The 13,291-nt window shown below is 36.5% G+C and overlaps 1 protein-coding gene across 5 annotated transcripts in view; it reads right to left on the bottom strand.

Annotated features, from left to right (window-relative positions):
• The window catches only part of NEK11 (NIMA related kinase 11), a 164,677-nt gene that overhangs the window by 115,367 nt on the left and 36,019 nt on the right, over nucleotides 1-13,291 (bottom strand). For all 5 annotated transcript variants that reach the window (XM_067561781.1, XM_067561783.1, XM_067561780.1 and 2 more), the window contains one exon: nucleotides 2,776-2,941. In XM_067561781.1, the coding sequence (XP_067417882.1) occupies nucleotides 2,776-2,941 (166 nt within the window). The remainder of the gene's footprint in view (nucleotides 1-2,775; nucleotides 2,942-13,291) is intronic.

Below are 13,291 nucleotides of genomic sequence, written 5' to 3' on the forward strand. Positions count from 1 at the left end.
AGGAAATGAGAAGTTATTTTTATTTTCCAAATGTAATGACTTATATTTTACATTTCACTGTTGTATTAAAAAAATCATGTCATTTAGGGGAATTAATCCATTATCGTTTTTTAAAACTATCTATCACTGATTGTCAGTTTTAGGCCACAAAATAGAGTCAGAGATTCATCAAGGTACTTTTGTTTGAAATCAGACTTACATGACTATTTTTATACTGCCTTAAAATATTTGAAATGAAACACCCACCAAAGAAGCCCACAAAACCAAACCAGTGTACACACACATCCCTTCTATAATTGCAAATGTTACTAGCACTGATGAAAAGTGCCAGACTGAACCATGGATTGATGTCCTCTGTTATTCATAGAAAAGGTACAACATCAGATAGCTAGCTGCATTGGAAGCTTGCAAAGCACTGTTCCATCAGCAAGGTTCAAAGCCACAGTATTTTGGAGGAAATAGAATGAGGGGTGAAAGCCTAGCTCATTTTCTGAGGCTAGCTTAATGTCTGGTCTTTCTTCAGAACCTGCCAGCACAGATACCAATTACTGCCAGTTGTGGTAGCAGTTTTGTGCATGAGAAACTGGACATAGAGCACAGTAAGCTTCCAAACACTCATCAAGTGGAAACAAATTTTGCTCACCATCAACTTAGGCAGTATTTAAAGACAACTTTTTAGATGAAAAGTTCTAAATGCCATCACATATAAAGATATATCAGAGCAAGGCAAATAAAGAAGTGCATTTTCTGGTTCTCTGGTCTACATTAGAGCAGCCTGAAGGCTGCTTTTACTTGTCCTGGTTACAAATAGCCCCAAGGGCACAATGCAGCAGTCGGTGATTGCCAGGGTGAAGGGAAGTACCTGCCATGCTCTTTTTCCTCAGCCATTCTCTCTAGACCAGCTTAAGGAAAGGGCTGAGTATAGGAGCCATTATGCAGGCTCTATAGCATTGGAGGAAGAGAAAACCCCTACTTTGGTGTGATGTGCCTTTAATCAGTTACTCTGGCTTTAGAGTCGCTTTGCACCAGCAGCACAGTAGCCCTAATGCAAGGAAGAATATAGGCCCTGGACTTAACTTTTCCCTAATTTAATACATCAGTTTCATAAGTATCTGACAATAAAGAAATGCCCCATCAAGTGTTATTTGTAACTTTCCAGAATTTTTTTGTTATGCATGTTGGATCAATAGAGTGACAGTTATTCACTGTCTCAAGACTTAAAAAAACTATGTCATTTCCAGAACAAATTTGAACATTTTAGAGAGAGAAAATGGTCCAACAATAAAAGTACACTTAATTACCAACAAAGTATACTTTTAGGAGTAAATTAGTTTCTGATTGGATGGAATTTTATTTTCTTAATTGTTAAGACCAAATTTGGTTGCTTTCAACAATGTGATTTGCCAGCAAAATCCATTTATGGTACTAGCCAGGTAGTAACAGCTAAGTTACAGATAAAAGTATCCAGAATAGCTGCACATTTTGAGTTGGATGGAAATTTTTTAAAGACTATTAAAAGGTTGGATTTGGGTTTTTGTTTTGTTTTTTAATTTCATTTTAAAGCCTTACAATATATTTTATCTATGTCTTTCAATCTGGCATGGACCAAATGTGGAACTCATGAAAAATGGGGACAGAAGTTTAAAATTTTGTGTGATGCACATCTCTCAGAATTCTGTGTTTTTCCATAAATTTTTATAATAGAAGTGGGATAATAGCAAGTCTGTGTGAGCTAGAGATACATTTGCATGTAAAAATGAGGAACATTCTTTGTAATGGACAAACAAATTGGCGTCCATCCTCACAGCCAAATTTATCATCCAGGCCCTCATTTTATATCCTGCTTTACTACCATAGCATCCTTTCCATTCTGGCCTCCCAGATACAACAATACCCCTCGTTCAGTCCATGCAAATGTTACCACTAATATTCCTTTCCCATAGGTTTGATCATTTAACTCCCCTCTTTGAATTCCTCCACTGGTTTCCCATCCAATATGATATCAAATTTAACCTTCTTGTCACCACATTCAAAGTTCTACATAATTCTGCCCCCTCTAGTTATCCTCCCTTAGCAAGTTTCATAATATCCTCCCCCATTCCCTCCACTCTGCCAATGCTCCCAGCTTCATCTGTCCTTCTGTCAGACCTCCATGCCTTTTTTCATACAGCTCCGTATACATGGTACAATCTCCCTGAGTTCATTCCAAGGCCCCTATTCTATCCACATTTAAGTTCCTTTTAAAGACCTAATTCTGTTATGCTGCCTACAGTGAATCAAACTGGTTTATATTTAAATTACCTATTGTTATTCCCCTTCCCCGGATCATAGAATCATAGAATTAGAAGGGACTACAAGGGCCATCTAGTCTAAATCCTCTGCCCAGATGCAGGATTTGTTATATCTAAACCATTCAAGATAGATGGCTATCCAGCCTCCTTTTGAAAACCTCCAGTGAAGAAGCTTCCACAGCCTTCCTAGGCAGTCTGTTCTATTGTCCTATTGTTCTTACAGTTAGGAAGTTTTTCCTGAGATTTAATATAAATGTGCCATGCTGTAGTTTGAACCTATTGCCTTGATGTCAGTCTACTCATATCCTTAGTCTGTGAACTCCACGGAGCAGGGACCATCCTTCTTAAGTGTTTGGAATGTGCCTACTAAATAGTGGGTGATACTGCAAATAAATAATAAGTTATGAATTAAGTCTTTTAAAAGCCCTATTTTGAGAAACACACTCTCTCTAATTTATTCACAATAATCTACTAGAAGTCTTACCTCACAGTATTCAGTGATGATACAGAAACTCTCTCGTTCCACAAAGCTTGAATAAAACTTGACAATGGCTGGGTGATCTAGCTTGGAGAGTAGTTGTGCTTCCAGATTTGCTTCAACTGTTTCATTGGGCTTGAGGTCTCCAACAGAGATTTCCTTCAGAACCTTTCTGGAAAAAAAATGATCCTCCAAATCAATAAAAGCCACCCTATATAAAATCAAATGAAGCGTCAACCCAAGTTATAGTTTCCTACCATGACATTTTAATATCAAACATTTATAAGTTTGATCTAGCTTTGCAATGTGAAGCAACCTCAAGTAAATATAAAGATGCTACAGTAAAACAGTGGCAAACATGCCAGAAATTAAAATGGTCCAATATCACTGCACGTGACCTCAAGTATTGGCAAAAATATTTTTGCCAATCCAGAAATACTTAAGAAAATACTTTTGCTCAATAATTTATCCTGTACTATTTTTTTGACATATTTTCACTATTATGGCAATTCATATAATATCAAATGAACAGGAACAAAATCAAATGTTAGATTTTATAAACATTATTGAGATGCAACATAAATTAGGGATTTAAGCATGAAATAGGGAGTCTCAAGATTCAGCTTGTAATCCTGATTCTGCTACTGCCTTGCTGTGTGAGCATGACAAGTAACTTTCATTTTTGTACGTCTCAGTTTTCCCATCCATGAAAACAGGATAATAATAGGAGCTAGAGTCTGGCCAGGACATGTACCCTGCCAAACTGAGAAGTACAAATACTGACTACCGGGGTTGAAGAAAAACTCCAGATTCAAAATTATTAAATTTTGGGGTCAAATTTGGTTCTGGAACACATAAACTTCCCCAATCCTGCAAAATCAATGGGACTACGCAAATATGTAAAGTTAAGCATGTGAGGAAGTCATGGCAGGATTTGGCATTCAGACATCTCTATCCAGAGCGTTGTGAAACTATTCAATCAATTTTTGTAAAACACTTTGCAATGACAGACGCTATAGAAGTGAATATTGCTCTTACCGCGATTTTCTTGTTGAAATATTTAATAAAGAAATATATATATATATGTATCAAATAAATCATATACTTGAGCCAGAACTAGAGAATAACATGTTGGTCTGTATCTGAAGGAGCCTTTTGAGCACATGGAGACTATTACTGTATTTTATTGAAGTAATATTACAAATTTCCAGTGACCAAACTGAAATGATGTTTTCATTTTTTTAAAAAACCCCACTGATTTGTTGTTCACTGCTGCATGTTTGTAAAGTCACAGTAATTAAACATGACAGTAATAGACTCTTACACAAACTAGAGAAATTCACTTGCTCTGAGAAGTGAATGTAGTGAATCCCCATAAGTGATTTTTTTCCAACTACCACCCATCAGTTACTGAGTAACAGAGCATTAATTTTTACATAAACTTGCCTAAGCCGCATCTGGCAGCCTGATGATAAAACATGCAATTTGATTTGCCTACATCACCTCAGACTACTTCTGTACTATTAAGACAGGTAATATCTACTGCAATCTTCTCATCTTAAATTGACATCAGGACATTATTCCCTCCATCACACAGATCGTGTCATGGAACTGACAAACAGAATGAGTCTTCATTAAATATCACTTAATACAAGATCCTTAAATGCCAAGGACAGCAATAAAAACCTGACATGTCGAGGTAGCTTGTCACCTTAGTCACTCAAGTGATTTGATGCTGCCATTAACTGTCAGACAACTGACAGATGTTTATCTTATTAAAATTCAATCACAGAGCAGCAAATCAAGAAACTGTGCTTTTATAAATGAGCTATTGGTTTACTACTATATAATGCTAATTCATATCTAGAATTGGCAACTTGTTTGCATTTTGGAAACAAAATTTTGCAATGGAATCATGAGTACATTTACTTGTATTCTATGAGTATGTGTGGGTAGCTGTATAGGTTACACGCACACACGACAAATAAAACGCTTGATTTTTCTACGTTTAATATAAAAAAGACACTTAGAGATACTTTCTGCAAAGCAAACTTTTTGAATTGGTAATAAAGTGTCAAAGAAATTAGCTCAAACTCTCCAGGATCCTGGTAAATAAAACAGACGACAATCTCTAGGATTAAAGTTTAATTTCTTTTTAACAATCAGAAAAGAAACACTTAACAAGAAAAGGTAAATAAATCAGCTCTAAACAGTGGCCTGGCCTACTTTAAGCATACTAGTTGGAGTTACTGTGCATAAAGTGTATTATATAGGTAAGGCACATATCATGGGCATATAGTTCTGTCTATAGTTAAGCTTGCCCAACACTTCCCATTATAAAACACTCTGTTCAGTTGCTTGTTGCTTTGCCAAACTAAATTTTTGGGCTGACATTTTCCATGCCAGCTGTCTACCTCAGGCTGAATTTTTTTGGAAAGCTTTGGCAAAAACAACTGAGCCATTTCCAAGAACAAGGACAGGGGACAATATGTTTTATTCCATATGTTATCATAATTCTTACAACCTCTTTGTTGAGAAGCTCTAGCACCTCCATGCTTTAGAGTAGTGCCTCCTCTGCCAAATTTTAGAGACACCATGGGGCCAAGAATGTGCTTTTCATGTTCCTGTGAAAAACTGTTCGCATTTGACCAAGTAGTAAGCCTTTAAAAATCAGTTTGCACATTCTCAGTAGAGTCTTGTTAGAGTTTGGCAGCTAAACTCTACAAAGAGTCCCTCTGTAATAAGTATGCTCCATTCCAGGTGTAGAAAATGAGCAGGACGTTGCCTGCAATAGTTGTTCCTGGCCACTGTCTCTCCTATGCTTTCATTGCTCCTGCTGCTGGCTCTTACACAGAGTGGAGGACTACAAACTGCCTGACTGGAATGCAGAAGGGACAAGACTCAGACCTGGGCAGGTCCATAGTGGAGGGAGTAGACTGGGACCTAGTTGGGGTGAACACTGAATTAGGCAGGGGTTCCATCAAAAAAAAATAGTATGTGATCGTCTCATTAAACACTGTATCATAATGCATGCACACAAAAGGAAAGAGGGCTGACTCAAACTCACATGGGCAACTTTAATTATGGCATTTCCTAACTTCTGATGACTTCACTTTGGAAGCTCAACATTTTTAAACATAGTTTAATGTATGTACTACAATAAAAAAAATAAACCAAGCTCAAAAATATTGTTCTCCTGATTTTTTTATTCTCATATTTATATATAAGTTATCAGAAGTTTTTAAGTGCTCAACTTGAGACATCTTTAAGAGGCCTGATTTGCAGAGGAACCCAGCTCGGCACTTTCTGAAAAGCAAACCCATTTAAGCATGGGTGTAGTTTTGGGGGGGAAGAGGAGCGTTGCCCTTCTGTCCCCCAAATTGCAAGTCTTGGGCAGGCACAGAATTTGCCACTTCACGCGCGGCCACGTTGACCTAACTGGAGCTGCCACCCCCAAATCGAAGTCAAACTATGGCTATGCCTTTAAGAAGTCTCAAGTTGGGCACGCAAAAACTGAGTGGTCCATAAAGACTGAACGTACCAAATTTCATAATTCTCCAGCTCAATGGGATTGTGGAAAATAAATGTGTTAGTCACCCCATTACAAGTGTCTGTGTTATATCATTATATGCCCACAAATTATATACATATAAGATGCCCCAAATATTCAGTTGTGGACTACCATTCATGTTTGCAGACTGTGAATATTTTCCCTGCATTTTCATCTAATATTCTATGTCACTTTTGAGGCCCAATTCTTCAAACAAGAGAGAGACAACAAAAGGTTTTGAAGGAGCTGTTTAAGGGTCAGCTGAAGGAGCAGTTGAAGAGTGGCACGATTTAGAATCATTCCTAAGACCAAATGAATTTCATCAGTGACTTTCTTGAACTCCGCTTTCCCAGGGAGTTTGAGTCCCCACAGCAGGTCCCAAACCTACTCACGCTGAATGAATCAACACTGTGATATGTCTTGGCACGAGAATCGCAAGGTCAAAGCCAAATCCATCTGTTAGCTCTCTTTAGAGTAGATTAAATATACTCAAAGTATTTAAGAAGGGACTTTTGGGGAGATAGGATTTGATATTACATAATTCCACCTGCATATATAAGCTCTGAATAAGAAACTGAGAAGTGATATCAGGTTTAAGGCTGTAGAAGGTATTAATCTTGTATGCACTAAATGGTAGAAATGTATCAGATGGTTTGACAACAGCTCCCAAAAATGGCCATTGCTGAGCTATAAGCCACTACCATTTTGTTCAGGTGAGTCTATGAGAAGCAAAAGCTTAATTCTGACCTCAGCAACAGTGGCAGACCTATCTATCTGTTAGATAATACACCCACTTAGTGAACGGTTAAGTGTTATTTGTCAATGGGAAAGTATGAAGTCAAAGTTAAGGTTTTGCATTATGTGGCGGTTATGCCGAAAGTGGTATGTCTATTGTATTATAAACATATTAGAGGTGTACGGAGTGTATTTATAGAGGGATGGAGTCTGGTGGTAAAGATGGCAAGTTGAAAGTTAATGTTAAAGAAGGATACTTTAGCTAGACATTTCATTGTTTTAAGATTTTGAGTGGATTGCCTAAAACAACCCTAACTTTGTTAAATAAAGTGGGATTTTTCATTGTAATTTCCTCGTTTTTTAAAAAAGATGTATGTAGGGGTTAAGTAGAAAAGACAACATTCACATCCATTTCCCCCTCTATAACAGGATTATAAATACAACATTATAAATGTTGAAGAAGACAGAGAAATGTATAAAAGGTCAAATCAATTATTTTATTTTATAATTGCATACTAGATACTTTAAAACTTTTTCCTGGGAGAGGTGGAAAACTATAAGCCTCTGAAAGATGAAACAAGGAAAAAGATTTAGCACAGGAATAAAAAGCATAGCAATCCTGTTTTGTTGTGCATTTCTGTGATAACTGTAAAAAATGCTAACTATTCTGTATTTTGTGATTCATTTTCATCTTTTTAATTTTAGCTTAACAAAACAAATACAACATATTAATCATTTTAAAAGAACTCAAATTACAAAAATAATGAAAGTCCATAACAATTAATGGCGACCTCTGAAAACTTTGGTTTCAGTGATTTGCATAGCACCACAAAGAAAATATGCTTCGCACCATACAGAAAGCAGTATACCCATATCTCTGGCATCTCAGTCTAAAGCCTTAACCACAAGATCATTCTGTAGAAAAACAAAACATGAACATGTAATTAAAGACAGTATTATTCACCTATGTCTCTCACAGTGCTTTTTAGAAGTGAGTATGTAGAAATAGTCCCATTTTATAGAGAGCAAAACCAACCATATAGCTTTAGCCTAAACTTTCCGAGAGGCAGTGTAGTTAAATGGATAAAATTTGGTCCTGCAACAGTAGCAATCTATATACAATTCCCAGCTCTGCCAGAAGTGTCCCTTTACAATTCAGATCCTCAATTGCCTTGTCTGTAAAATTGGGGGAAATAATACTTGCCTTATTCTTAAGATAGGCATGTAAGGCCTTGCTCAATAATGAGGACTGTGAAGAAAATGCAAAATTATTAAAACCAGTCCATGAAAGAAGTAAGACTAGAACTTGGGGTCACCTGGCTCCCAGCCCAGTGCATATTCCCTTAAAGCAAAAGATATTTTGATGGGAGAAGTCTCTCTCTCTTTCTCTCTCTAATTTAGCAGCTTCTTTTTGGTGGTTTTTTACTTAACTAGAAATTGTCATTTTTGAAGAAAAGGGCCAAAAGATTTCAAAACATCTTGGGTGGTAATTCAAAAGAGGAGGTGGTTGACATTTGTGTCAATTTTGAAGTTGGTGAGTGATGTAGTTTTTGAGCAAAAGCGACAAAATTTGATGAGCCATACTATGCAAAATTTCTGAAAAGTGTGATTTTTTTACTGTTTATTTCTCTTTCCAGGAATGCTTGCCAGGGACCAAAATACTCTCAAAATTCTCACACACCCTCAAGTAGTGCTATCCACTTTACTTCTTTTTAAAGCAACCCACTGTTTCAACTCCAAAGAATGTATAAGGTTCTGCCAAAGGCAAAAGCCTGATGCAGTCTTAATTATGGAGCTACTACCAGTTCCTCCATAAACACAAAATGAGAAAAGAAAAATTAGAGAACTACTTTTACGAGTTATGACATAACATTGAAAGCAGCTTGGTTCACAGCCCCATGTTTGAGCATCTGCAGACATTTCTTTATAAACCCTTGGTTTTAGACATTCCTAATTTAGTCCAGGAAAGAAACTGTGCACACTTCTAACTTTTTATCAATTACAAAGAACAACTGTAGCTATACGCCTTCCAGGTAGATTTGAACTTAAGAAATCCTGTGGGTGGACTGTCTGCATTTATCAATACTGACAGTATAATCACATGCTCAGGTTCTCCCAGCCCACCCCACTTATAATACAAGCAATGTCTACTCTATCAGGCAAAGAAAAATGTCTTCTACACTTCTGGGATCTGAAGGCCTGTCAGAATTCCCAACTTTGACAACCTTTGCAGATATGCTCATATGCTTTTGTCTTAGGAAAAAAGAAATGTTAGTGAACATTAACAACAACAACAACAAAACCTATTATGGCCAAATAGTACAACCCTCTAGCAAAAAAGAAAATGCCAAACTTGAACCTTTAAGGAGACAAAACAAAGTTTTTCTTTTTATAAAGTTCTAACTTCCAATATAAAGCTGGTTTAAGTTAAAGTGCAAGTTACCCAGTGTACACCTATAGTAACTGCAGTCCAGCTGACAAAAACCTACAAACAATTAACCTTTTTAAAAAAAACATGCTGTTAGGTAAACTGAAATATTTTTAAACTATCCACTTTAAAACACCTGCTATGCACATATGTACTTTGATGCCCATATATTTTGATGGAAGATAATAGTCCTTTAGGAATTTGGTGACCCCACAACTGGAATTAAGTCATTACCAAAATTAAAGAGAAGTTGGTGGGAGTTCAAAGAAGAACAATAAGAATGATTGAGGGGTGAAAATGATTGATTGGTGAAGGAAAGTGTAAAGAACTGATTATAGGCAGGTTTGGTAGCATCACTACCAAAGGCAACCCAACACTTCTCATTGTAAGGTCTTTTCAATTGCTTATAACTTTGCCAAACTTTAACTGTGCTGAAATTTTGCATGCTGAGTAACTGCCTCAGGCTGAATTTTTTTTTGTTTTTTAGAAAAATTTCATCCAAAAGAGTTACGTCATTTTTAATAAGGTTAAACAAAGATAAGGGAAAATATGATGTTCTGTCCATTGCCAAATTTTGGCAATCTTTTCTTTGAGAAGCTCTAGCACTCCATCCTTTGGGATGGGCGGGAAGCTTTTGTATCAGGAATGTGCCTTTTGATGATCCCATCAAAATCCAACCAAATTTGGCCAACCTATAAGCCTTTGAAAAATCATAGTTCACATATGCCATACAGAGATTTCTTAAGAGCTGTAGCAGTTAAAATCTTCAAAGATTCCATCGTGCTCCAACCCCTTACAGCTCCCAAATGTTCATAGCCTGCTGATGACTTATGTGGATGTCACTATGATGGCACATGTTAGAATTTCTGTTTTTCAATTTTTTTTGAACTAGGAAATTAAACACTAAAACCATATTAAAAGAACAGTCTTATGAATGCATAGTCAAAAACTCAAATTAGGAAATGCCTGAATTAAGGTTCCCTCTGAAACCTTTATTTGGCCCCCTAGTGCTATGCATCATGATACAGCTTTAAATTGCATGATCATCTACTATTTTTCCACTGGACCTCTACTCATTCAGTCCATAAAATGGATCTCCTCTTAGAATGGATTAGGGTTATATAATGAAGGAGGCTTATGTCTCTAGGACCTCTTACTCACAATGTTCCAGAAGTTCAAAGTTGTGAGTCTGGGAGATGGCAGGCCTAAGCCTGCCCCCCGCTAAAGGGCCTTCAAAGATATGTAACAAATGAGGCAGGGGACTACAGGAAAAGAAAGGATGGCCTCATAGAAAAGGCAGTCAAATGCTGCCCTGAAGAACTGGAATCTATCCCTGCCGCATGTTACTCCAGTAATTTTTATTCTGAGTACAAAATAATAAATATAAACGTAACTTCAGAATTTAATGGCATTTTGTTCCCCTAATCTCAATCCTGAGCTGACTGGAATTGAAAAAGTCTTGTAGTGAAGTGCACTCATGTCTTAGGAGTTGACATCAACATCAAAAGTTGAGATCAACCTGATGCAAAAGGGGAAACAGCAAGTGGGGGAGACTCTCAGAAAACCCTGCCCCTACAAATAAATACAGAACTATAGTACTGGCCAGCTGGCCTGTACTAGCAGTGCACTGCACCTGGGCTTTCTTGGGACCCACAGTGCTGTTGAGACAGTATGCTCATATCGTGGGGAAAGAGACTGCCTCATATTGCCCAACAGCAAGCCCTTTCTGGCTCAGGTTGGCAGGCTTTCAAATGAGGCCAGTGCCAGCCCAATGCTTCTTGTCTGAAAAGGTGGCCATATGGATCGTATGGGGCAAGGAGGGACCTAAATAAACAAACAAACAAACAATCACAGAGGTGGTATCCGAAGGTATCCCTCAAGGATATGGGCACCCTCAGGGAACGTTTTTTTATGCTTTAGTTAACAGTGAGTGACTAAATGACAGTGATTTTTATCCAAATCTATTTTCAATATTTTAGAGTCCATCTGGTATGTTTTCATTGATGGCCTCGTAAAGAAAATTATTATATAATTTGGTTTATTGGATCATATGTGTATTAAAATGTCTAGTAAAAAAAGCCAGTGTATATTTCATTCTATCTACTAACTAAACAGCAGCACAGATTATTGAGTGGGTAAGTTTGTTTGCTTTAATGGAAAAAAAAATTCAACTCTTTCAATGTCAAGAATGGATGTATTTAATAAACTATTATGGATTGTAGCTACAAGAATATATGACAAAATAATTAAACGGTTTAATTAAACAAAATCTCATTCTTACATACAGCAGGTGTTTATTTGACTCATAACACCCTAACATTAAGACAGATGAACTACACATAGCTTGCAGACCTGTGAACTAATCACAACAAATATTTTACATTTCAGAACCATTTTGATTAGAATATGGGGAGTTGTGCTACAACTCACATAACTCTGTCTTAGTTTAGTGTAAATAAAGTAAAAAACCTAAAATCATTGTATTATGAAATAAGAATTCAAAAGATGTTGTGTCCATAATGTACTTTTTATGAATAATTCAATAAACATTTATAAAACATTTATAAGTGGAAATTTTGGCCAAATTTTCAAACTTCGGTTCCTGAAATTAGGCTTCTATGTCTATATCTTGATGCCTAAATAAAAGTGGCTTGATTTTAAAAAATGCTGAGTACCTGTAGCACCCACTGAATTTAATGGGATCTGTGGGTGCACAACACTTCTAAAAATATCAGGCCATTTTTAGGTTGCCTAGATATGGATTTAGGAGCCTAAGTTTAGGCATGTAATTTCAAAATTGTTGGCCTTTTTATTTTCTCACTTTACATGAACTCTATGGCTTTATTTGAATAATGACAGAAATATTACAAAATTATTAACAATATTAAATGGATGAAGACCTTCATCTGGGGGAATAGGGAAACCAAGAATATTTCACTAAAATGATGGGAGCAATGTTTACAGTCTATGAAGTCAATAAAACATAAAAGTGGACAGTAAAAATACAAAGGGTGAGCAATCTAACCTGAATAAGTTTTATAGACACTAACAAGGGTAAGAAATTAAGAAAAGACTAGTTAAACCACTATTGCAATATTGCAAATAGACTAACAAAATAAAGCTCAATCCAGCCTTCTCCACTAAATAGATCCCTTTACACAAACCTATTATATTATTTTCTATTCAGGTTCTTATATTATGTTTGTCTAGTATAAATTAGCTAGGACTACCAATAATTTCAATCTTAAATGCACAAATATGGGCCAGTTTGCAGATGGCGGTGTCCATTTGTTGTGCATCAAGGACTACAGAGAATGAATAAGAGAGGGAGTCCATAAAGCAGCGATAGGGTGGCGGCCTCTCAAAAAGCACCATCTCCCTATATAGTTACTTGGGCTATCTTATCCTAATTGTACGTTTGGTCTTTCAAACAGAGATGGGAATGCAAGCATACAAGTTAAATGTACAGTATGTTCTGTGAGAGATAACAGTCAAATACATGGGACTATGATATAAAATCTGCTAGTGAGAGTAAACAAACTGCAGCAATTGAAAATAACGCATACAATATTTAAATACACTGACTGGACAATAATGCTTGCTGGTACTGTGTAAATCAGGGTAGAAATTTGACACTCTATTTCGCAGTGTTCTAATATTAGGAGTTTCTATATCAAGTGTTATAAATGTTATAGAAATTATATAGAATAATTAATTAATAGCCAGCTCAAAGCTAAATTTGCTATGTGATTTCTCATCACTACATGGGAAAGTCCTTTAAAAATGGATTGCAGTTGCCCTTGCTTGGT

This window comes from Emydura macquarii, unplaced genomic scaffold (assembly GCF_026122565.2).
Source record: "Emydura macquarii macquarii isolate MOO-44397 ecotype Brisbane River unplaced genomic scaffold, CSIRO-AGI_Emac_v2 contig_2422, whole genome shotgun sequence".
Lineage (NCBI taxonomy): Eukaryota > Metazoa > Chordata > Testudines > Chelidae > Emydura > Emydura macquarii.